The sequence below is a fragment of the Archocentrus centrarchus genome, chromosome 5, assembly GCF_007364275.1.
Source record: "Archocentrus centrarchus isolate MPI-CPG fArcCen1 chromosome 5, fArcCen1, whole genome shotgun sequence".
In the NCBI taxonomy this organism is placed as follows: domain Eukaryota; kingdom Metazoa; phylum Chordata; class Actinopteri; order Cichliformes; family Cichlidae; genus Archocentrus; species Archocentrus centrarchus.
This window is the reverse complement of record NC_044350.1, coordinates 28,862,649-28,881,552: the sequence shown is the minus strand read 5'-3', so window position 1 is coordinate 28,881,552 and position 18,904 is coordinate 28,862,649. Positions and strand designations below refer to the sequence as shown.

The 18,904-nt window shown below is 38.7% G+C and overlaps 1 protein-coding gene across 1 annotated transcript in view; it reads right to left on the bottom strand.

Annotated features, from left to right (window-relative positions):
• The window catches only part of LOC115779808 (ankyrin repeat and SAM domain-containing protein 1A), a 51,768-nt gene that overhangs the window by 25,909 nt on the left and 6,955 nt on the right, over nucleotides 1-18,904 (bottom strand). The window contains 1 exon segment of the mRNA XM_075074364.1: nucleotides 5,066-5,138. Coding sequence (XP_074930465.1) covers nucleotides 5,066-5,138 — 73 coding nt within the window.

The following is an 18,904-nucleotide window of genomic DNA, read 5'->3' as shown; positions in this document are numbered from 1 at the left end:
ATTCAATTTATTTTTAATAATATAGAACCAGCTTGCAACATCTCAAGGCCCTCTGTATTGCAAGGTAAAGACACTACAGTATTAGAGTGACAACCCCAATGATCGGATGATCCCCTATGAGCAAGAACTTGGTGATGGTGGGAAGGGAAAAACTCCCTTTTAACAGGAAAAGATGCCCTGCAGAACCAGAGTCAGGTAGGGGTAGCCATTTCTCTTTACTGGTTTGGGTGTGAGGGGAGCGAGAAGGGGGTGATGGTGGTGGTGGTGTGCAATGAGAAAAAGTATAAAAAAAAAAAAAGACCGATCCTGCAGGGGTCCTGTTTTGCAAACCAGCATCTGACTGCTCTACAGCTCAGCAGACTACGGGAAACTATCACTTTCGTAACCTATGAAATTGTCCAGTGGTGTTTGCAGAATTACTGGTAAATCATAGCCACAGGTGTTCAAACTGCTAAAGGCCTTTCCCAAATGCACAGCTGTTTTTCACTGGTTAATGACGCTTCAGTTGAGCAGTCCAACACTCTCTTGACTGTGTTTGTGGTGTTGGTGCCTTTTTGGAGCATTTAAACAGTTCAAGATGTTTCTACTGCAGTTTTGTTGATTGAAATTCTAGTATTTTATTTATTATTAGCACTAATTAGTGCACAGGTGTGCTCTGTTCTTAACACCTGTACAGTTTATGGATGCAGGTTGGTAACCAAGCTTAGCATTTCATTTCATCCCTGCATCCAAACATGGCCATCTGCTGGCTCTAAAGGATCCAAATATGTCAGCAGCCACAACGCTAACGCCGGAGCTTAAAAATTAAATCTCGACAAACCTAATGAAGAATGATGTCATAAAGGCTACAGTCATCCTTTACATAGAGTCTATGTGTGATGTTGTCCAAAAATGCATGTTAATAGCAGGTGAACAAGGCCTGAAAAACTTTCTCACTCATCTATGCAGGGTGTACAAAGGTTTTATCTGAGTACAGCTGCAGGCAAAGCATTATTATGCAGGCATTCAAGCAGCTTGCAATCACCTCACACATTCCCCAACGGGTAGCCAGCCAGTCAGTAAGGTAGTCAGGACAAGGAGAATCAGTGACAACACAGGGAGGAAAAGTGAAGGGCAATTGATTGAACCTTCTCCTTAATTGGCCACGTATACCTTTGTTTCTCTGCCCTTAACAATCAGGTAAAAGGCCAAGTCAGGTCTCAATGATCTGCCAGTCATCCACAAGGACCGATGCTCATCATTTGTTATCAGGAATAGAGGCTGCTATTAAATTTGCTCTGACTGAGGAGAAGAATGATGGATAGAGTGAAGGAGAAAGGAAGGGAGAAGGAGAGAATGCGCAAGAGAGATAAGACAGAAAAAGACTAATAGAGGAGGAGGCGATGAAACATATGGGCGAGATAAGATGGTAATAGGAAGTAAGAAGGATTGAAGTGGACTAATTATGATTCACTACAAGATCCCACAACTCCTCCTTCTCCGTCTTTACACTTTTCTCCTAAGCCTCATACCAAACTCAGCTTTTACGCTACAATATTCAGACAAAAACTGTTAAAAAATACCCACCCCATTTCTTCCATTCATTTGGGACAGCAACACCTCCCACGGTAGTAAAACCTAATTACTGACTGACAGAGTATCCAATACTTCTTTGAGGGGGGTAACTGGGTCACTGTCTTATCCCCTGTTAAACAGGCCAAGCTGTCAAATCTGTCCAAGTGGGTTTCTCTACTGTTTGAGCGCCGCAATGTCTAGACTTGACTCCACGGAACACCCCGAAAGGCCTATTTACCGAAGAAGAGGTAGAGGTTGTGTGTAGATAAAGCCATGCCTCTTTATCAGAGCAGGAGAAAAGCAGTAGCTCCTTGTCAACACACCCAAGCACTGGAGAAAATGAGCTGCAAAGCTGAATTAATTCAGAGAAACTGAAGGCGGACTCTTTTCCTTTGAACGTCAGAGTGTGCCTGTACACAAACTGAGCCAATGCCTCCTGTGTGCTGTTAGCTGTGCTCTCTCTCCAGTCCCCCTCTCTTTCTAAGCCCATTTACTCAGTGAACTCTTAGCATACAATCAAGGCCCTTGTGATGGGCACACAACACAAACAACATTATCTTTGAGGATTTATATGGCACAAAACTGCATTAAAATTTTGCTAGCCAAGAAAATCTGATTCCTTTCGGAAATTGCTTCGAGAAGATGAACGACCATCCTTGGCTTATGCTATGAAAGAGACGGCATACAAGTAAGAAAGGTGGATGGATGAAAGTACACAAAATGGGGACAGCGGATAAGGTTTTCCTAGTTCTGTCACAATAAAAGATAAAAGTGGAATAAAGATTTACAATTTAGGTTTCCATCTTTCTGTAATCCCTCCTCTCCTACGTCTCTCCCCTCCTCTCTGTCTACCTCCCTCTCTGTGTGATTACTCTGAAGGGTAGCCATTTGTTCTCTTTCATTACAAAGTGAAAAAAGAAATATGACCTTTTTATTAAGAGGAACATACAACAAAAAAGCATCAAAAGCATCCTGGCAACCGTCAGAACTGGTTGTGCACAATCTCCGATTTAAATCGGAGCAGCAAGTGTATGACTCAGCTGAATCTGGGACACTTTCAGCATGTCATTCTTCAAACAAGGCCTATTAATAGCACACACCTATAAGTGTAGGGGAAAAAAAACAAACACCATATTTCCTCTTACGTAATATGGAATAACTCCAGGTCTTAATTGCTTAGATATCATTTAATTAAACACTATTCACTGACCTGGAATTTAATCTGAAATTAAATTATAATTTAACAAGATTCACCTTAAATTAAATTAAATTAATTATAATTTTACAAGATTCACTTTAAAATGTATCTTATATATGATGAATGAATAGAAATAATCTTTAAAAGAATTGATTTGTGATGAAAGAGGTAAAGTAAATGATATCTGAGAACTGTTTTTTATTGCTTTTGATTTACTTTTGTAATCTTTTTAAAAATTTTTACATTTCGAAATGTGAGATTTCTTTTTTAGGTTTAAAAGCAATCTTAAAAGTGACCTGCATTTTAGCTTCTTTAAGGGAAATTACAAAAAATGAAAACCTCATTCCATTAGTGGATAACATTCATTTGCTTTTACAATACAGGCTTTATTTTTCAAGGTTAAAAGAAACAAATTTTCTTCAAGTAAACTTAAATGATGACAGTGTTTTTCATTATTTTTGTCTTTCTGTGCTATCACTTATTGCTTTGGTCAGCAGCAGAGTTATAATAGTTTTGAATTTTACATTATAGTTTAGTTTTAGTTAGTTTTTACTTTTTTTTCTCTAATTCAGTTAGTTTTAATTCGTTTTCAGAGTGGTTTTTCTCGTTTTTATTAGTTTTTATTTTTGGTTTCATGCTTAGTTTTAGTTAGTTTTAGTTAGTTTCAGTATTAGTTTTAGTATTTTCATACCTGATCAGGTGCAAGATTCAAGGCGCAAAAGTGACTATTGTGTAATGAAAACTTGACAAAAGATACAGTTTACAGAAATATAGTCAACAACCAACTGTTCACAAGACATGCTAAATTTGTGTATTATTAAGGACACACATGAACATCAACAGGGAGAAACAAAGAAAAACATGAACTCCCAAACTCAATAAATTCTACAATAAACTCCACAATAAACTTCAGCATCAGTGCAGCAGATTAATAACACCTACATGTGGTGTTAAACAAAAACAAACTCTTTGAAGGAGTCAAAGCTCAAATCCAGCTGCATCCTGATGTTCTCACCACCTGAAGCTGCTTCTGTTTTAGAGCTAGCTTGGTTAGATGCTCGCTAATTAAACCTGCAGGGTCTTTGCGGCCTCTGTACACAACCTACAGAAGTTGCCGACCTCATGTCCACATTTATGCTTGTGTAGCTGGATTGTGTGTGTTAATTACCTTGTGGTCGTGTGCAGGTGTTTGTACTCAAAGAACCTCCATACGGGACTCTGCCGCTTTCTCGGCAGACCGCAGCCATTACTTTGCGGACCAGCGCGGTGAGCGCACGCACATGCGCACTCACACAGTTGTCCTGTGGCGCTCCCAGCTTAAACTCCGAGAGCGGAAACAATGATTTCATATCAATCCACAAGGCTTAAAATGAAAGTCAGTTTATCGATAATTTCAGTTAGTTTTAGTTAGTTTTGTAAACTCACAATTCAGTTTTAATTAGTTATCGTTTTTTCCTTTTAATTATAGTTTTTATTTATTTCAGTTAACGACAATGTTTTTTCAATTTCAGTTTTCGTTATTTCGTTCGTTTTCGTTAACTATAATAACCCTGGTCAGCAGACACTATAGTCCATAAATTATACTGCGCATAACTAATGAAAATTTTTATCTCAATATATCTGATGAGACACGTAAAATTCAGTCCTGTGCAGAAAAATGCTCTTCCACAGTCCTGTATGATGAAGCCTCCTTATCACAGAGTATATAATGGAGGTAGGTTTACACTGTATCAACTCAGTTGTGTTATTTAAACAAACTGAGCTGATGCCAGCTGGCTTCTTTCTCTATACTGCCTGAAGGACACTTGATGAAGCGTACTATCAAATCAAGCCCTACTGAGATCTACAGTAACACGAGTAAAAAATTACAACACTGAGGGGAATTTAGAATTAGATTTTCCATGAAGTGGAAACCTTGTGAGTAATAAATAACAACAATGATTTGTCAAACAAAAGTCACCATGAATCATTCCAACATGTAAGCACAATAAGACTACCCTCCATCCTTTTTAAAGGTGTGTTTGAACCCCATGAAGTAGCTCTTGCTGGTACCAAACAAGACCAGCTACAGGGTGTAAAAATGACTGGTTGCAGCAAATATCACAATTAATTCCTGTTCAGTAAACTAATCCATTGAACACCACAGGCTATAAAAAAGCTTTACAAATGGTTAATGAGTAACACTCCCTTAATTCCCATTTAGCATTTACACCACACACACACACACACACACACACACACACACACACAAAAAAAAAACAGTCCAAATTCAAGTCTGTTATGATGAGAATAAAACAGATACTGAAGCATTACCTGGACTTGGCTTTGGCTGCTTGTTTTTGGACGTTTCAATGCCTGCTCCGATCAAGTTCATGATCTTCTCGATCTGTTAAAGAGAATAAATGTGAAACACTGCTGAAAAGTGACCTTACACCAGACTGACATATCAACTCATAACTTAAAAACAGAAGGCAGAAAATCAAAATGTTGCATTAATGTAAAACACGCATTAAACTCCTATTTAACCCTCTTTTCTCTCACTTGAGCCAACCAATTATAAAACAGGAACACTGAAGGAGTGGGACTGCCTGAGGAGTTGGAACTGTGCACTGCTACCGCTGGGAGTGTTGGGAAGAAAGCAGGCTACTTTGCATTGATGGATTACAAACAGCAGTCCAACGTGGACAGCATTTCAATGACTAATCCTCCACTCAGCAAAAACACAGACGGTTGATTAAGGTGAAGCAAGAATATCTAGAAACTCCAAATTACTGCAGCCTGCTGAAAGTTCTGTAACCAAGTCCAAAATGCATAAACTAAGCCTCGAGAGACTGAGATCTGTTGTTGACTGTTTTGGGGAGTAACTGATTGCCCCCTCAGACCTGTGTTATTTAGGCTTCACAGAATAAAGCAACAGCTTAAAGATTAAATGTGCACAACACTGCATGCAGGAGATTACAGAACAACTCGAAGAAGAGTTGTTTTGGGGCTTAGAGCCAAGCGTGTTTATTTAAGAGGACTCTGACTTTCCAGAGCCAAAATATATTTCTTGGTTGTTTGTTTACTTTTGTTTATTTTGCTGGATATCTGAACAGCAGCACTACAGTGCCAGTAAAGTGCTTCTGGGGCTGGATAGAGTTGTCATAGCTGATATATGAATGGCAAGTAGGACAAGTTATGAGCGTTATTTTTTCTCATCCCAATAGAAATGAATATACACACTCAATTTGTAGTATATGGATAATGCATTTCCACAGTTGAAGAACACACCAGTATTTTATTATTGCACTTCACAGACTCGATTTAAAGTTTGTCAGAAATGAAGCAACAAGATAAACAGGATCAGAATTACTTGCTATGTTTTTCAGTGGATAATAGTAATAAATCTCCAGGCCTTTAAACTCCACACTTATAGTTTGCAACCAAGAATTTGCTATATATGCGACTGAGACCGAGAATCCAAGCTGTGCACAAAAACAGCCAAGCAACGATGCAATCAAGAATAACTAGACTTCCCAATACTTGCAGTGTTTTCACTGTCAACAAATATCTTTCTGAACTACATCTGAAAATGTGTTAAACCGTTTCTGATGCATAAACAGCAAATACATGCTATTTTGTCCCAAATTGTTGAGAGCAAACCTGTTGGCTATGAAAGGAAAATCACCACTCAGCACAGCTACACACGCCTGGAGGTGCAACCTGGCCAATCAGTCAGTGAAATTTACCCCATTATTGCCCCTCTTTAGCCTGTGGCAATAACGGTGTGTGGATTGTGATCAGGCATCGATTTCTTGTGCAGTTTAATCATGTATGAACTTACTATAAGTGATTATTTATTTGCATTCAAAAAATGGACACAGTTTGACATGCTCAAGGTAAAAATTCATAGAAAATAAACGACATGATGAATGATATCTGCTTTTGCATGTTAACCTAGAATTTTGTTTTGTTTTTTGGAAATTTTAAGAAAATAGAAAGAAGAAAATTTTGGACATTAGCCTAGTTTTCACATGCTGTGTCACATATTTGTGATAGGAGCTGAGACAACTCTGAGACATCCTCTTCAACACTTTGATTAAGAATGCTCCCCCACAGCCACAGAAGACATTTAACTGAACTCTACTGTTGTTTTTAAATACAGTCTTTTCACTATAAATTTTATTCATGTAGTCACAGGTTGCCATAAGTTGTTGCCGCACAAGCCTACAGACCTGTTGGTGAAAAATGTGTATTCCCCGACTGGTTGTTAGTGTTTGCTGGAGGCTGATGGCAGTCACTGGATGAAATAGGTCACAAAGACGGTGTTGCACCAAAAAAACGTCATCATGATTGCTTTGGTCGCTAGCAGACTGCTGTGGTTGCCCATAGTTTGTATGGAAAATTTCGACTCACCTGGAACCGCATGCAGCCCTCAATACCTCTTTGCAACTAATTTGCCACAATCACTCAGCAATTGGCTGGGAAACAAAAATTTTTCCTTAGTAGCCGGTGTGTTCCAACGGGTCACACCTGTGTGAGTGGGGCCTTAACATGCTAAAGAAATTCTGGTTAAAGAATAAAGTAAAAAAGTATTTCATTGCAGTTGCAAATTTTATTTGCCCATGTATTCATTTTGTGAAGCGCTTATCCCTCTTAGGGTAGTGGGTGGGCTGTAGTCTACCCTAGCTGTCGTAGAACAAAGAAAAGGTACACCATGGACAGATTGCCATGACATTACAGGGCCAACAAATAAACATCCTTATATTTTATTTACTGCACCCCTATTCCCTGTCCCTATAAATAATAATTACTGTAATCATTGGTCATGTGTACTTTCATGCATCAAAAAAAAAAAAAATAAGACAAAAAACGCCTGTACTATTCACTCTGCTATAAAAGAACAAACTACATATAAATCACATTCAATATTGCAGAAAAGTATAAATCCAACTACATGCTATGACAACTTCAAACAAGCCAATTAACAGGCCGGGGTCACCTTAAAATGTATGAACACAGTATTGCGAATCAGGCTAGAGACTATATTTAGAATCACTAGAGTAGTCTATTCATAATCAGCATGAAGATTTTTGCAAGCCTGAAAAACTGATTCTGCTTTCACTAGTGACACCAGAGACACAGCCAGGCTTATTTGATGTAATATTTAGTGTTTGAAAGAGCCCTATGCACTTCGCTAGTGGCATCAACACTGTGGAAAAGCCTTGATTCATTTGGAAGTCAGGCACGTGGGACACACAGCATATGCCTCCAGCAATACAGACCTCACATTACTCTATGAATTAACCCAGTTACATTCTATATCACATAGACACACACACACACACACACACACACACACACACACACACACACACACACACACACACACACACACACACACACACATCGGGAGTGCATTACATCTAAGCTTGAGTACACCTTTATTAAGACCTGTCACCAAAAATGCTGCTTCTGAGGAAAACAATGACATAATAGCTAAAGTGCTGATATCTCTTCATGTGCGTACAGCCTCATCCAATGCATTCCTCAAACATTTGTTGCATTTAAGGTATTTTGTGTGATTTTAAAAAGAGAAAACTGTCATCAGATATGTTAAACATACAGCACCGTGCAAGCATTGTAGCAAACGTTGCAAAGCGCAGATGCTTTCAAAAACAATGTGATGAATAGTTTATCAATTAAGTTCATACCAAGTGCATCTGTTGCTTTTAAAGCAGCATTAATTCTCCCAGGTACACTTGTACATAATTTTATATACCAGGTATGTTGTTCCAAGCATCCTGGAGAGCTTGTTACTGTTGTTTAGTGGATTTTGCTTGTCTGGGTTACTCCCATCCCTTCTTGTAATCCCAGATTTATTCCACAAAATCAGGGCTTTATTCTTTGGCTTTTACTCTGACTCTGTGTTTGGTGCTTAAAAAAAAAAAAAAAGAATTTTCTACCAACTGAACCCTTACCTGATGCCAAAAACCTTTACACAGTACTGTATATTAAAGGCATTTCTCATGAAATAGTTACCAAGTGAATTGTGCCAAATGTATTTGTCCGTTAACAACTAAGTCCACTTTAGCCCTAAGCCAGTGTTAAAAATGATGGTTACGCAAGGATGACGTTGGAGGAATTTGTCCACCACAAGAAAAATTAGAGCAATAGTTCTGCATTTGGGGAAATGTGCTTATTGGCTTTCTTGCTGTGAGTTAAAGGAGAAGCTCAACAAAACTCTCAAATCTGCACACTAAATATGAAGCTACAGCCAAAAGCTGGTTACTTTAAGTTTGCATAAAGAAAAGATAGGGGGAAAGAGTAAGTCTTCCTTTGTTTAAAGTCCAAAAAATCTGCTCTCCAGCACCTCAAATCAGGTAGACAAAACCAAGCTAACCATTTACACCTGTGTCTAGGTTTAATGCTGAGATCACCAGCTGTAGGCTGTTGTATCACTCACCACTGAGTGTAGCACCAATCTAACTCACATTAAGAAAATTAACAGGTTTATTTCAGTATCAGACATTTCCTCTATTGACTACCATTTAGTGCCGACTACATACCTCACAGCATTTCTGCATCTACACAGAGCAAAACCTAATTCGGTTTTATTTATATAGTGCCAAATCTCTCTCTCTCTCACACACACACACACAAGGCATTTTATATCACAAGGTAAAGACACTACAACATAATAGTCAGAAACCCAATGATATCCTAGAAGCAAGCGCTTTGCATCACTGAAAAAGAAAAAAGAAAAACTTCTTTTAACAGGAAGAAACCTCCGGCAGAACCAGGCTAAGGGAGGGCAGCCATCTGCCACGACCGGCTGGGGTGAAGGAAGAGACACAACAAACAAATCACAGAACAAAGCGCAAACTACAAGAGAGAGAAGACACAAAGCTAATTACATGCAGTAATAGTGTACAAATACATGGGGAGTGAAAGAGAGGTGAGTAGAGAAGAGGTGTTCAGTGCATTATCGGGGATCCTACTGCAGCCTAAGCCTACAGCAACATAACTAAGGCATTACCAACTTCATTAAAAAGTCATGTTTAAAGCCTAGTGTTAATAATAGATATAGACACAGATAGTGTCTGCCCCCTGATCCCAAACTGGGAGCCGGTTCCACGGAGAGGGCCCTGACAGATGAAGGCTTTGACCCACAACGGAAACTTAGGGAACCTCAAGCAAACCTGGAGTTTGGAAGCAGGGCTCTGTTGGGCTAATATAGTGGCATGGCTGGCATGCATCAACCTAACCAAATAGGTAAAAAATAATAATTTACAAAGTCACAGTTTGTTCATTGAATTTAGTTAAGCACTGCTTTTTCTTTAAGTATTAACTCTGAAAGGTGATGTTGTCCTGACCTGCTAGCCTTCTCTCAGTGGGTATTAATTTGACTCATAGCATATTTTCTGGAAAATGTCTGTGAGCCGGAGAGGAAATGATCAAGTAAGTAGATGCATTCATGTTGAAATGCAACTGATAATGCGGTTATGAAGCACTTGGAGCTTTGAGTGGGCTGTATCATAATATCGGTGCTCAGCTGAGTGATAGCACTACATCCTGAAGTGATTTACATGTTAATACAGTTTAAGCTGCTCCTCAGTTCACGCACATATTGCAAAAATGATCCACTCTGTGTCACCTTTTCATGTTCAAGTGCTGCAGTGAAAAAGCTCTGAAGGTAAAGGTGAAATCATTTTGTTGTTTCTTTCCAACGCAAATCAACTGTCCGACTGAATATTTGTGATCACTTAGAGTCCTTGGCACTTACTCTGTAATCCCTCCAGATATTATGACTTATTCATCTCAATCTTGAAACAAGTACTTTTCTGAAGAAGTTTTTAAATCTTTTAAATCCAAATTATTGAACAAAAGACAGCTTTTCTTGGATTACACACACCATGACAGTGTTGGGGTTTTATTTGCTTTGTTTAAGAGCTTGAGACTAAATTTTTTGGGAAGACTAGTCTTGGAGCATAAATCCAAGGTGATTAAATCATTTAACTCCATAACTCACCTCCACTTTGTGTATGGTATGATGATTCACGCAAGTAAAAAAAATAAATGTCGGGCAACTTGATTGGCCGGCCACCTCCCTTTTCAGGCCAATGAGGGCTTGCCACCAATCAGTTACAAATAAATGCTTCTGTGACGCAAACTGGCTGAAGCAGCCCTCACTTCCAATTTTTATTTCTCTGTTTTCAGTCACCTATTTTCATTATAAAGGAAGCATTTGAGCTCACTGAGATAAAGAGGCTGTTCTTAGCTGTGTGGAAAACGAAGTGGGAAGGCACAGCAGCATGAGCGTTTCCCTCGCTTGCAACTAAAATTAGATACATATGCAGACTGTAAAATGTTTTTAGAAGCATAGGTACAAATAAAATGTATTATGCTCAGCTCAGGCAGCTACAGTTTTTCTCAGCAAAAAGGTTAACAACACAGCAGTAGTGGGGATAAAGTTGTAGTTTATTGTGGCGCTGGAGTCTCACCCCTCAGACACAGCAGGCAGCAAAGAGACAGCGCCACAACCAAGACAGTGAGCTCAAGCCGAGTTAGAGATGCTGTCTTTCTGGAAGTGACAAGAACAGTGCTCATTACTGTAACTATAATCAAGACCTTTGCTGGTAAAAGGACAAGAGAGTCCTTTCAAAGAAAAACAACCTTTTATCCGCTGCCATCCTCTGCAGCCTTATTTAAGACAGTAACAAAGCTGTTTAATTAGGAGCAAGGTAAAATGAACGTGTATATATATTTACATAAGGAGGGCAGTAAAATTCTGATCTCTCTGTGTAAAGCACACCTGCTGTAAATATATAGAGAGAGCAGAGGCACACGTTGCATTTTTGCTTAGCAATGTTTTGCTGGTTCAACAAGTGTCTGATGATGCTCATCTCAAGTGAGCTGATTAGGAAGATATAACATTAAGTCATTTTTGATTTCTTGGTGCTGCTTTACTTGTGTGTGAGGAATCCTGCACAGAGGAGAAGAAAGAGCCACAAAAATCACCTTAAAAATCAAGTTTGGGTGGCTTCACTTTGTTCCATTTGGCTCCACATAATCAGCAGCTGAAACTCTGTTAGCAGAACTGTACCAATAGCTCAGCTGCCTTAGCCTAGATTTATTGTGCATTCTTTACATCATCTGCAAATCAATACAAATAACTCATTGCTGACTTAAATCTATGGGACTAACATGTTGGTGACTGTGCCTGTTACCTTTAAGACAGGTCTGTTATTTGCCAGGAGTTGGCCAATTTAATCCTGGGTTAATCAGCCTCAGTGTTACTCTACAGTCCTTAGATACCGACTCTCATTATGTGTGCTTTCAGTGCCCCTGACAAAAATACACATGTGGCACCATTCCAAGAGAGAAGAATTTAAACCCTCAAATACTGATGGAAACCGGGAGATGGAATATTTTAATGTAATTAGAATTAATTGGAAAATTTCCCAACTTCAGCTAGAGGGAAATGAAATAAAATAAAATAAAATAAAAAATACAGGCTTAAGACACATCAGCAATGAGCATGTTTTTAGTCAGAGCTCGACTTCTGTAGGGCGTAGTTGCTGTTGGAACTGCTGGTCTGGGGACAGTGTGTAAAACATAAATAAAAACAGAATGTGAAAACATTTAAACCCTATATTTAACAGAAATTATTACAAAGACAAGTCCAATTCTGAAAGTGACAACTGTCATGCTATTCGATTTCCCACACTGACACAAGCACACAGAGATATAGATTCTCTATCATAGAAAAGATGTGCGCACTTATCATTTTTCTTGGTGTCTTGCTGAAGCCCCATGAATAGGGCTGTTAGATTTACAGGGATCTTTAAGAAGAAAAACACCACAGGAAATTTACCCTAACAGAGTGTAAATATAACTGAATAAGTCGGCTCCAACCTGTACTTATGCCTCCCCTGCATGGACCCTACCACTTGCACAGGTATGGAAGGGTTGATCACAATACAAATAACAAAAAAATATAAATAAAGATAATGTTAAAAGTAATCCTGGTTCCTACTGACACCTCAATGGGTGCCTACATCCTATGCACTATACTGCATAGGATGTAGGATGCTGCAAGTATTCACTCGTCCACCTTCACATGCATATGAACTTGAGTGACTTCCTATTCTTAATCCATCCATCTATTCTCTTCCACTTATCCTGTTCAGGGTCATGGGGGGCTGGAGCCTATCCTAGCTGTCATTGGGCGAGAGGCAGGGTACACCCAGTACAGGTCACCAGCCTGTTGTATGGCTAACACAGAGAGACAGACAACCATTCACACTCATGGGCAATTTAGAATCACCAATTAACCTAATTCCAGTAACTACATGTTTTTGGACTGTGGGAGGAAACCCACGCAGACATGGGGAGAACATGCAAACTCCACACAGAAAGGCCTGGGCCAAGGTGGATTCAAACCCAGACCTTCTAGCTGTGAGGCAGCAGTGCTAACCACCATGCTGCCCTATTCTTAATCCATAGGGTTTAATATGATGTCAGCCCTTTGCAGCTATAACATCTTCACATCTTCTGGGAAGGCTTTCCAGGTTTAGGAGTGTGCCTATGCCCCACTGCTCAGAAGCTAGTCACGCAAACCTGTCTTCAATACCGCTGATTAACAGCTGATTCCCAGGAAACACAGGTGAACCACAGAAGCCGAGCAGGAAAAACAATGAGCAAAATACTGAACTCAGTCCAATGAACAGACCAGTGGTCTGTACCATAAAGAGACCATTAAACACCAGCAGGGCTGCAGAGGAAAGAATAAAAACTAAAAACTGTCTTACACACATGTAAATATCAATTTAATGGAATAACAATCATAATCCATCACATTTTCCCTGTGCAAGTGATGTGTCTTACTGACAGAGCAGTGATTGTGATAAGTCTGGTAACTTACACAGTCAACATTTTTGTTAGCTTTGTCTGCTTCCTGGCTTCAAAAAAGACAAAACATATTAATATAGTAGTACATTTCTAATCTTACTCATACCAAAAAAAACTACTGTGCAACACTATTTCTATTACAACTCTGATTTGTTGGCAGAAGCTGTGATACTTTGTTTGTTACACGTATTTGTCCTCTTCATAACATTATAACATAGTTTTATCTTCTTTTGTAAAATGAGTGACTCTGCTGCCAGTAGACTTATCCATGAATGTGATTGGTCAGATGGTGCCAGTGGAAAATTTAAATAGATTAAAAGTTCTATTATTGACCTGAGATCAAGACCTTCCTACTATACATTTCTTAAGTTCCCTTCTTTGTGCAGTTAGAATATACTAAGTATACAAATGTTATAAGGCACACACACAATGTCAGTTCAGCTATAATTTTGCAACCACACTAGGCATTTAAATTTCACAAACTACATGCTAGCTAATATATTAGAGCTACTGAAATGATCTTAAACAACGTGCATTAGAGTATATTATTGTTCACTGAGCCAGAGTCTAAATGCACATAAATGATGGCTGCGAGCCCAAAAACCGAAGAGATAAAGAAATGATAGCTGGATATAAAAAACGAACTCAAAAAGGCTGCCTGCTTCACTGTCACTTGACAGGAAACAGGATTAGCACCTCAGTATCACTGTCAATAAAGACAGATGGGCCAGAAGCTCCACAATATACAAGACCAGCAACACATAACTCTATCCGGCAGATTTTATTTGACAGCTTTGAAACCACACAGCATAAATAAAGCCTGCGAGAACAGTAAAGACAAGAACGCCTTTATGGTTTGGCTTTTTCTCATTCATGTTTACATGTTGGCCTACAAATATCAGTGTGATGTAAATATAGCTATATGAAGAAGCGTGAAACAAAGTCATTCACAAGATCATAAAATTCTTCTTATTTTAAGATTTAGTGTGAAGATTGACAGTTTAGGTTTAGCTCACATTACAATAAATCAAATGCCCACTTTGGCCATTTGATTTTTTTACAATAAAGTTTTACTGAATCTAGCTTGTCAAAAAATCTGAAATAAAATGCCTGTGCCAAGTCATTTCATGTAAAATCAACCAAATTTGAAAAAAAGAACATTAAAATTATTCCATATTATAAATTTAATTTAAAAACAGCCCCCGCAACCCTGAACAGGATAAGTGGAAGAAAATGGATGGATGGATGGATTTTAAAACAGAAGGAATCACAGCTAGAAGATGATCCTGCTATCAAAATATAGGTACAAATGACACCTTTCACATGCTTGTTTTGAACAGCCACCTATCCCACAACATGATATGACCCTTGAAAGTTTACCCAAAATGCACTTTTTGAAAATTTCTCCAATATGTGTTGCTCTAAATCATAGATGTTAAATTGGTGCAGTTTCATTATTGAAACCATACTAATATGGAGCTGCTAAAGGAGCGGAGGTCATGCCATGGAGCTCATGGTGTACAGTGCTGAACCTAAAACCAGAGGAACTTTAGAAATATCCAGTTCCTGTGTCAGCAGAGCGTGGGTGACTTTTACTCACCGTGCGTCTCATTTGCGCTTAAATAATTAGGCCTCAAAAGTTCTGGAAAACAAACAGAAATAAAAAACTTCAAACATAAAAAGCAAAATTGTGTGCTTGTTTCTGCTTTTGTCTTTCAGGTGCTGTTTGTTCTTTTTTGTGTGTGTGTGCTTTGTTACAGATGCAACAACTGGCAACCAATTATTTGCCCCCCCACCCCTTCCTTCTGTCACTTTTTCCCTGCCTGTCAGCTCCAGTACAGGTGAACTGTTTCATAGCGAGATCAGTAATAAAATAAGCAAATAAAGAGTATATAACAACTAAATAAAAACAAGAGGAGTCTTTTTAAAGATCCTCTTGGCAAAGCAAAAGTGTCTGGCTCAACACAGCACACAGACTATAATTTTGCTTCCGTAAGGTGCCGGACAGGACAGGTTAATAAAAAAAAAAAAACCTTCATAAATTTCGGCCCTCCCCTATTTAGCAGTTAAGAAAATGGAACAGATTAGTGGATGATTTTTTTTTAAGTGATTATTTAATAATAGATATAAAATTCTTGCCATGAATCTCTATGTTTAAGTGGTGGAAGGTTCGTTTTCACTTATGCTCCAAACCAGTTCAGATCACTCGACCTTCCTGGAGTTCCTGAATGGGATGCCGGATGGCACTATCTCGGGAATCCATCGTCCTACTAAAGGACTTCAAAGCGCATGTTGATAGTGACAGAAAACCTGGAGACGTGCGACTGGGAGGATGACTGGCGTTATGATTTTTGGATTTCTGCACTAATCAGAGTTTGCCCATAACAAACACCATATTCGAGCACAAGAGTGCTCCTGAGTGCACTTGGCAACACGACACCCTAGGCTGCAAGTCAATGATTAGTTTTGTAATATCATCAGATCTGCTGCTGTATGTCTTGGACCTTCAAACTGTGAGCTGATTACCACCTGGTGGTGAGTTGAATCTGGTGGCAGAAGAGGATGCAGGTTAGGCTTGGCTCACCCACAGCATCAGAAGAGGCTGCAGTTTGGGAGATCTTCACCTCCCACCTCTGAAAAAACTGTGGCCGTCCCTTAAAATTTATTTTCTCACATTTCTATTTTCAAACATACACTTTTAGACGCAATTATAGTTTCAGCGCTTACACACCTGAAAAAAACAGCATTAAAAAGCCGCTTGGAAGCAGTGTGGTCTCTCCTGCTGTGACACACCTGTTGTGAAATTTTACAGACAACATGGCATCAGACGCAGGACTGCACCTCACCCCACCAAGGCCCCTGAAAACACCATTACTCTCATATTAATGTACCACATCTGTCAAACCAGATCTTGGAATGTGTTCACTCTGCTGTAGCTCTCTATATGAATTATGAACTAGCTTGTACATACCCTAACATTTCAGCACATTTACCAGCTGAAATCTACATCATTAAGACATTTTTGTGCCCCACATGAATTTAAAAATAGACTGAAATTAAAAAAGATAAAAATGCATTTATTTTCATTAGAGGTCCACATCAGGTCATGTAATTTATAACCACAGCCATTAGTAAATGAAGAAAAATTCAAAACCTCAGAAATACCACTGGGAAACTTGAAGAGTACACACAAAATTAAAGCCACTCAAGCATCTGTAATATGTGGCTGTGTTAACCTTCGCCTTTGAGCATTCAACACATGTACTGAGGACACCAATCACCTTAATTAAATGATGGTAAGTGAAGTGAAAATTATTATATAATTTTAGTTATTCGTAGCATTGCACTAAAAGGAAAAGGAGACTTCCAAATACAGCATACATATACACCAACAGTAGTGAAAAGTGAAAGTAGGTTTAATGTACATTCTGTTGTTTGACAGTTTCCGAAATTGCAGAAATATCTACATTTACTAAATGTTACTATTGATAATAACCGTTAAAAACTGAAGGGATTTTGATAAATTTCATGGGAGTGCTATAGTAATATTAGATAGTAGTTGATCTTTGATCTTTTTGTTAATGCCTGTGAGATGTAATCTATTCTGCATTTTTCTGGTCTTTGAACTGTGATATTCTTTCCTCTTTAAATTAACATTTGTGACCCGATCTGGCAAAACGAGTCTAAGTTGCAGGTGTTCATTCTTAGGCCAATAACATATGAATCAGCGCTGTGTTGCGGGTCATTTCCGGGTTCACGGGATGTTCTTAGCGACTGGAGCTTGAAAACTGCACCACACACCACAAGTCAATAAGAAGTAGCTTACCCTCAAACTTTGCTGTCATCAATGTCTTGAAGTAATTTGAAGACTGTTATTGGAATTTTTTTTTTTTTTTTTGTTCAGCTTCATGATATCAGTTATGAATTTTCCTCAGCTCAGTTATGACTAAAGGCACAGTGATTACAGCTCAGGTAAAGTTTCTGATAAAAGGTTTAAGCCTGTTGAGCTTGATTGACTCCTTGGCTCCGCCCCTCTGCCCATATTTGGCATTTACTGCTTCCGACTGCCAGAGATCGCTGGAAAAAAAATCCCGAAGTGTGCCATGACGATACTGCAGGCAGGCTTCAAAATTTCACTTACAATAGACACACACAGACAAACACACACACACACACAAACACACACGCACACACACACACACACACACACACACAGTATTTTCTGTATGTTGACAATACACACCACACTTGTAAGATACATAGTTTCTAAGTTATAAGATGTTTTGTGAATTTTTGACCAATAAATCATCAAGTTGACCTTGAAGACCTTGGTGGATGTAAGTCAGATTTGTTAATATGACCCCACTCTACACCCCTACAAAGTTTTATCAGAATTCATTCAAAACCTTTCGAGCTATTGTGTTTACAAACAGAATGACACACATGGAAATGCTACCAAAAAACCTCCTTGGCTGACGTAATTGTATTGCTAATACAAACTTTTTGGCCACAATCTTAATTTAGGCAGAAATGCTGATGGAGGGTCCAGGTCTTAGCCATGTGTCAACAGTGTCATTTAGTAATCCAGCAAAAAAATCCAGCTGACAGGACAAGTAGGGGACATCATGATGCACCACCATCAATGTGAAACAACAGATGCAGCAGCACCACTCACCATGCAGACGTCTGCCATTTCAGGGCTCTGAGGTTTTCTACTGAGTATTTTCTTTAATTAAAGCTTAGTTTAATTACACTAAAGACAAATCCACAAGGATTCACATGCATCAAAGCATTCCACAGTAGTATCACTCACTACACCAACATTAAATATAAAGTCCTGAACTAATGGCTAATCTAAACATTCTGCGGAAGCTGTCTCATCACATCAGTCAATGTTTCCCTTTGTTTAAATATTTTTTTTTTAGAATACCGTCTTTTCACAATATAGGAGACAAAAAAGTGTGTACAGTTATATATGGTGTCAGATATAATAATATTTTAAATATATCAATGGGGTTATTCAACTCAAAGCTTTCACTTTTAAATAAGATCTGAATGCCGGTATTTGTATACAGTGTTGGTGTCTTTGTCTGCATGTATTGACATGAAAGTGTTTTTACTTATATGATCTGAAGCCCAGCCCCCCCTAAGTCTTGTGTGTTACATTAGTGTTTTCATGTTTAATGTGGTGGTTGGTCACATCATGACATACATTGGCTCGGCAACTGGGTCAGCAAACATCCAGTAAGGTCCATAAGG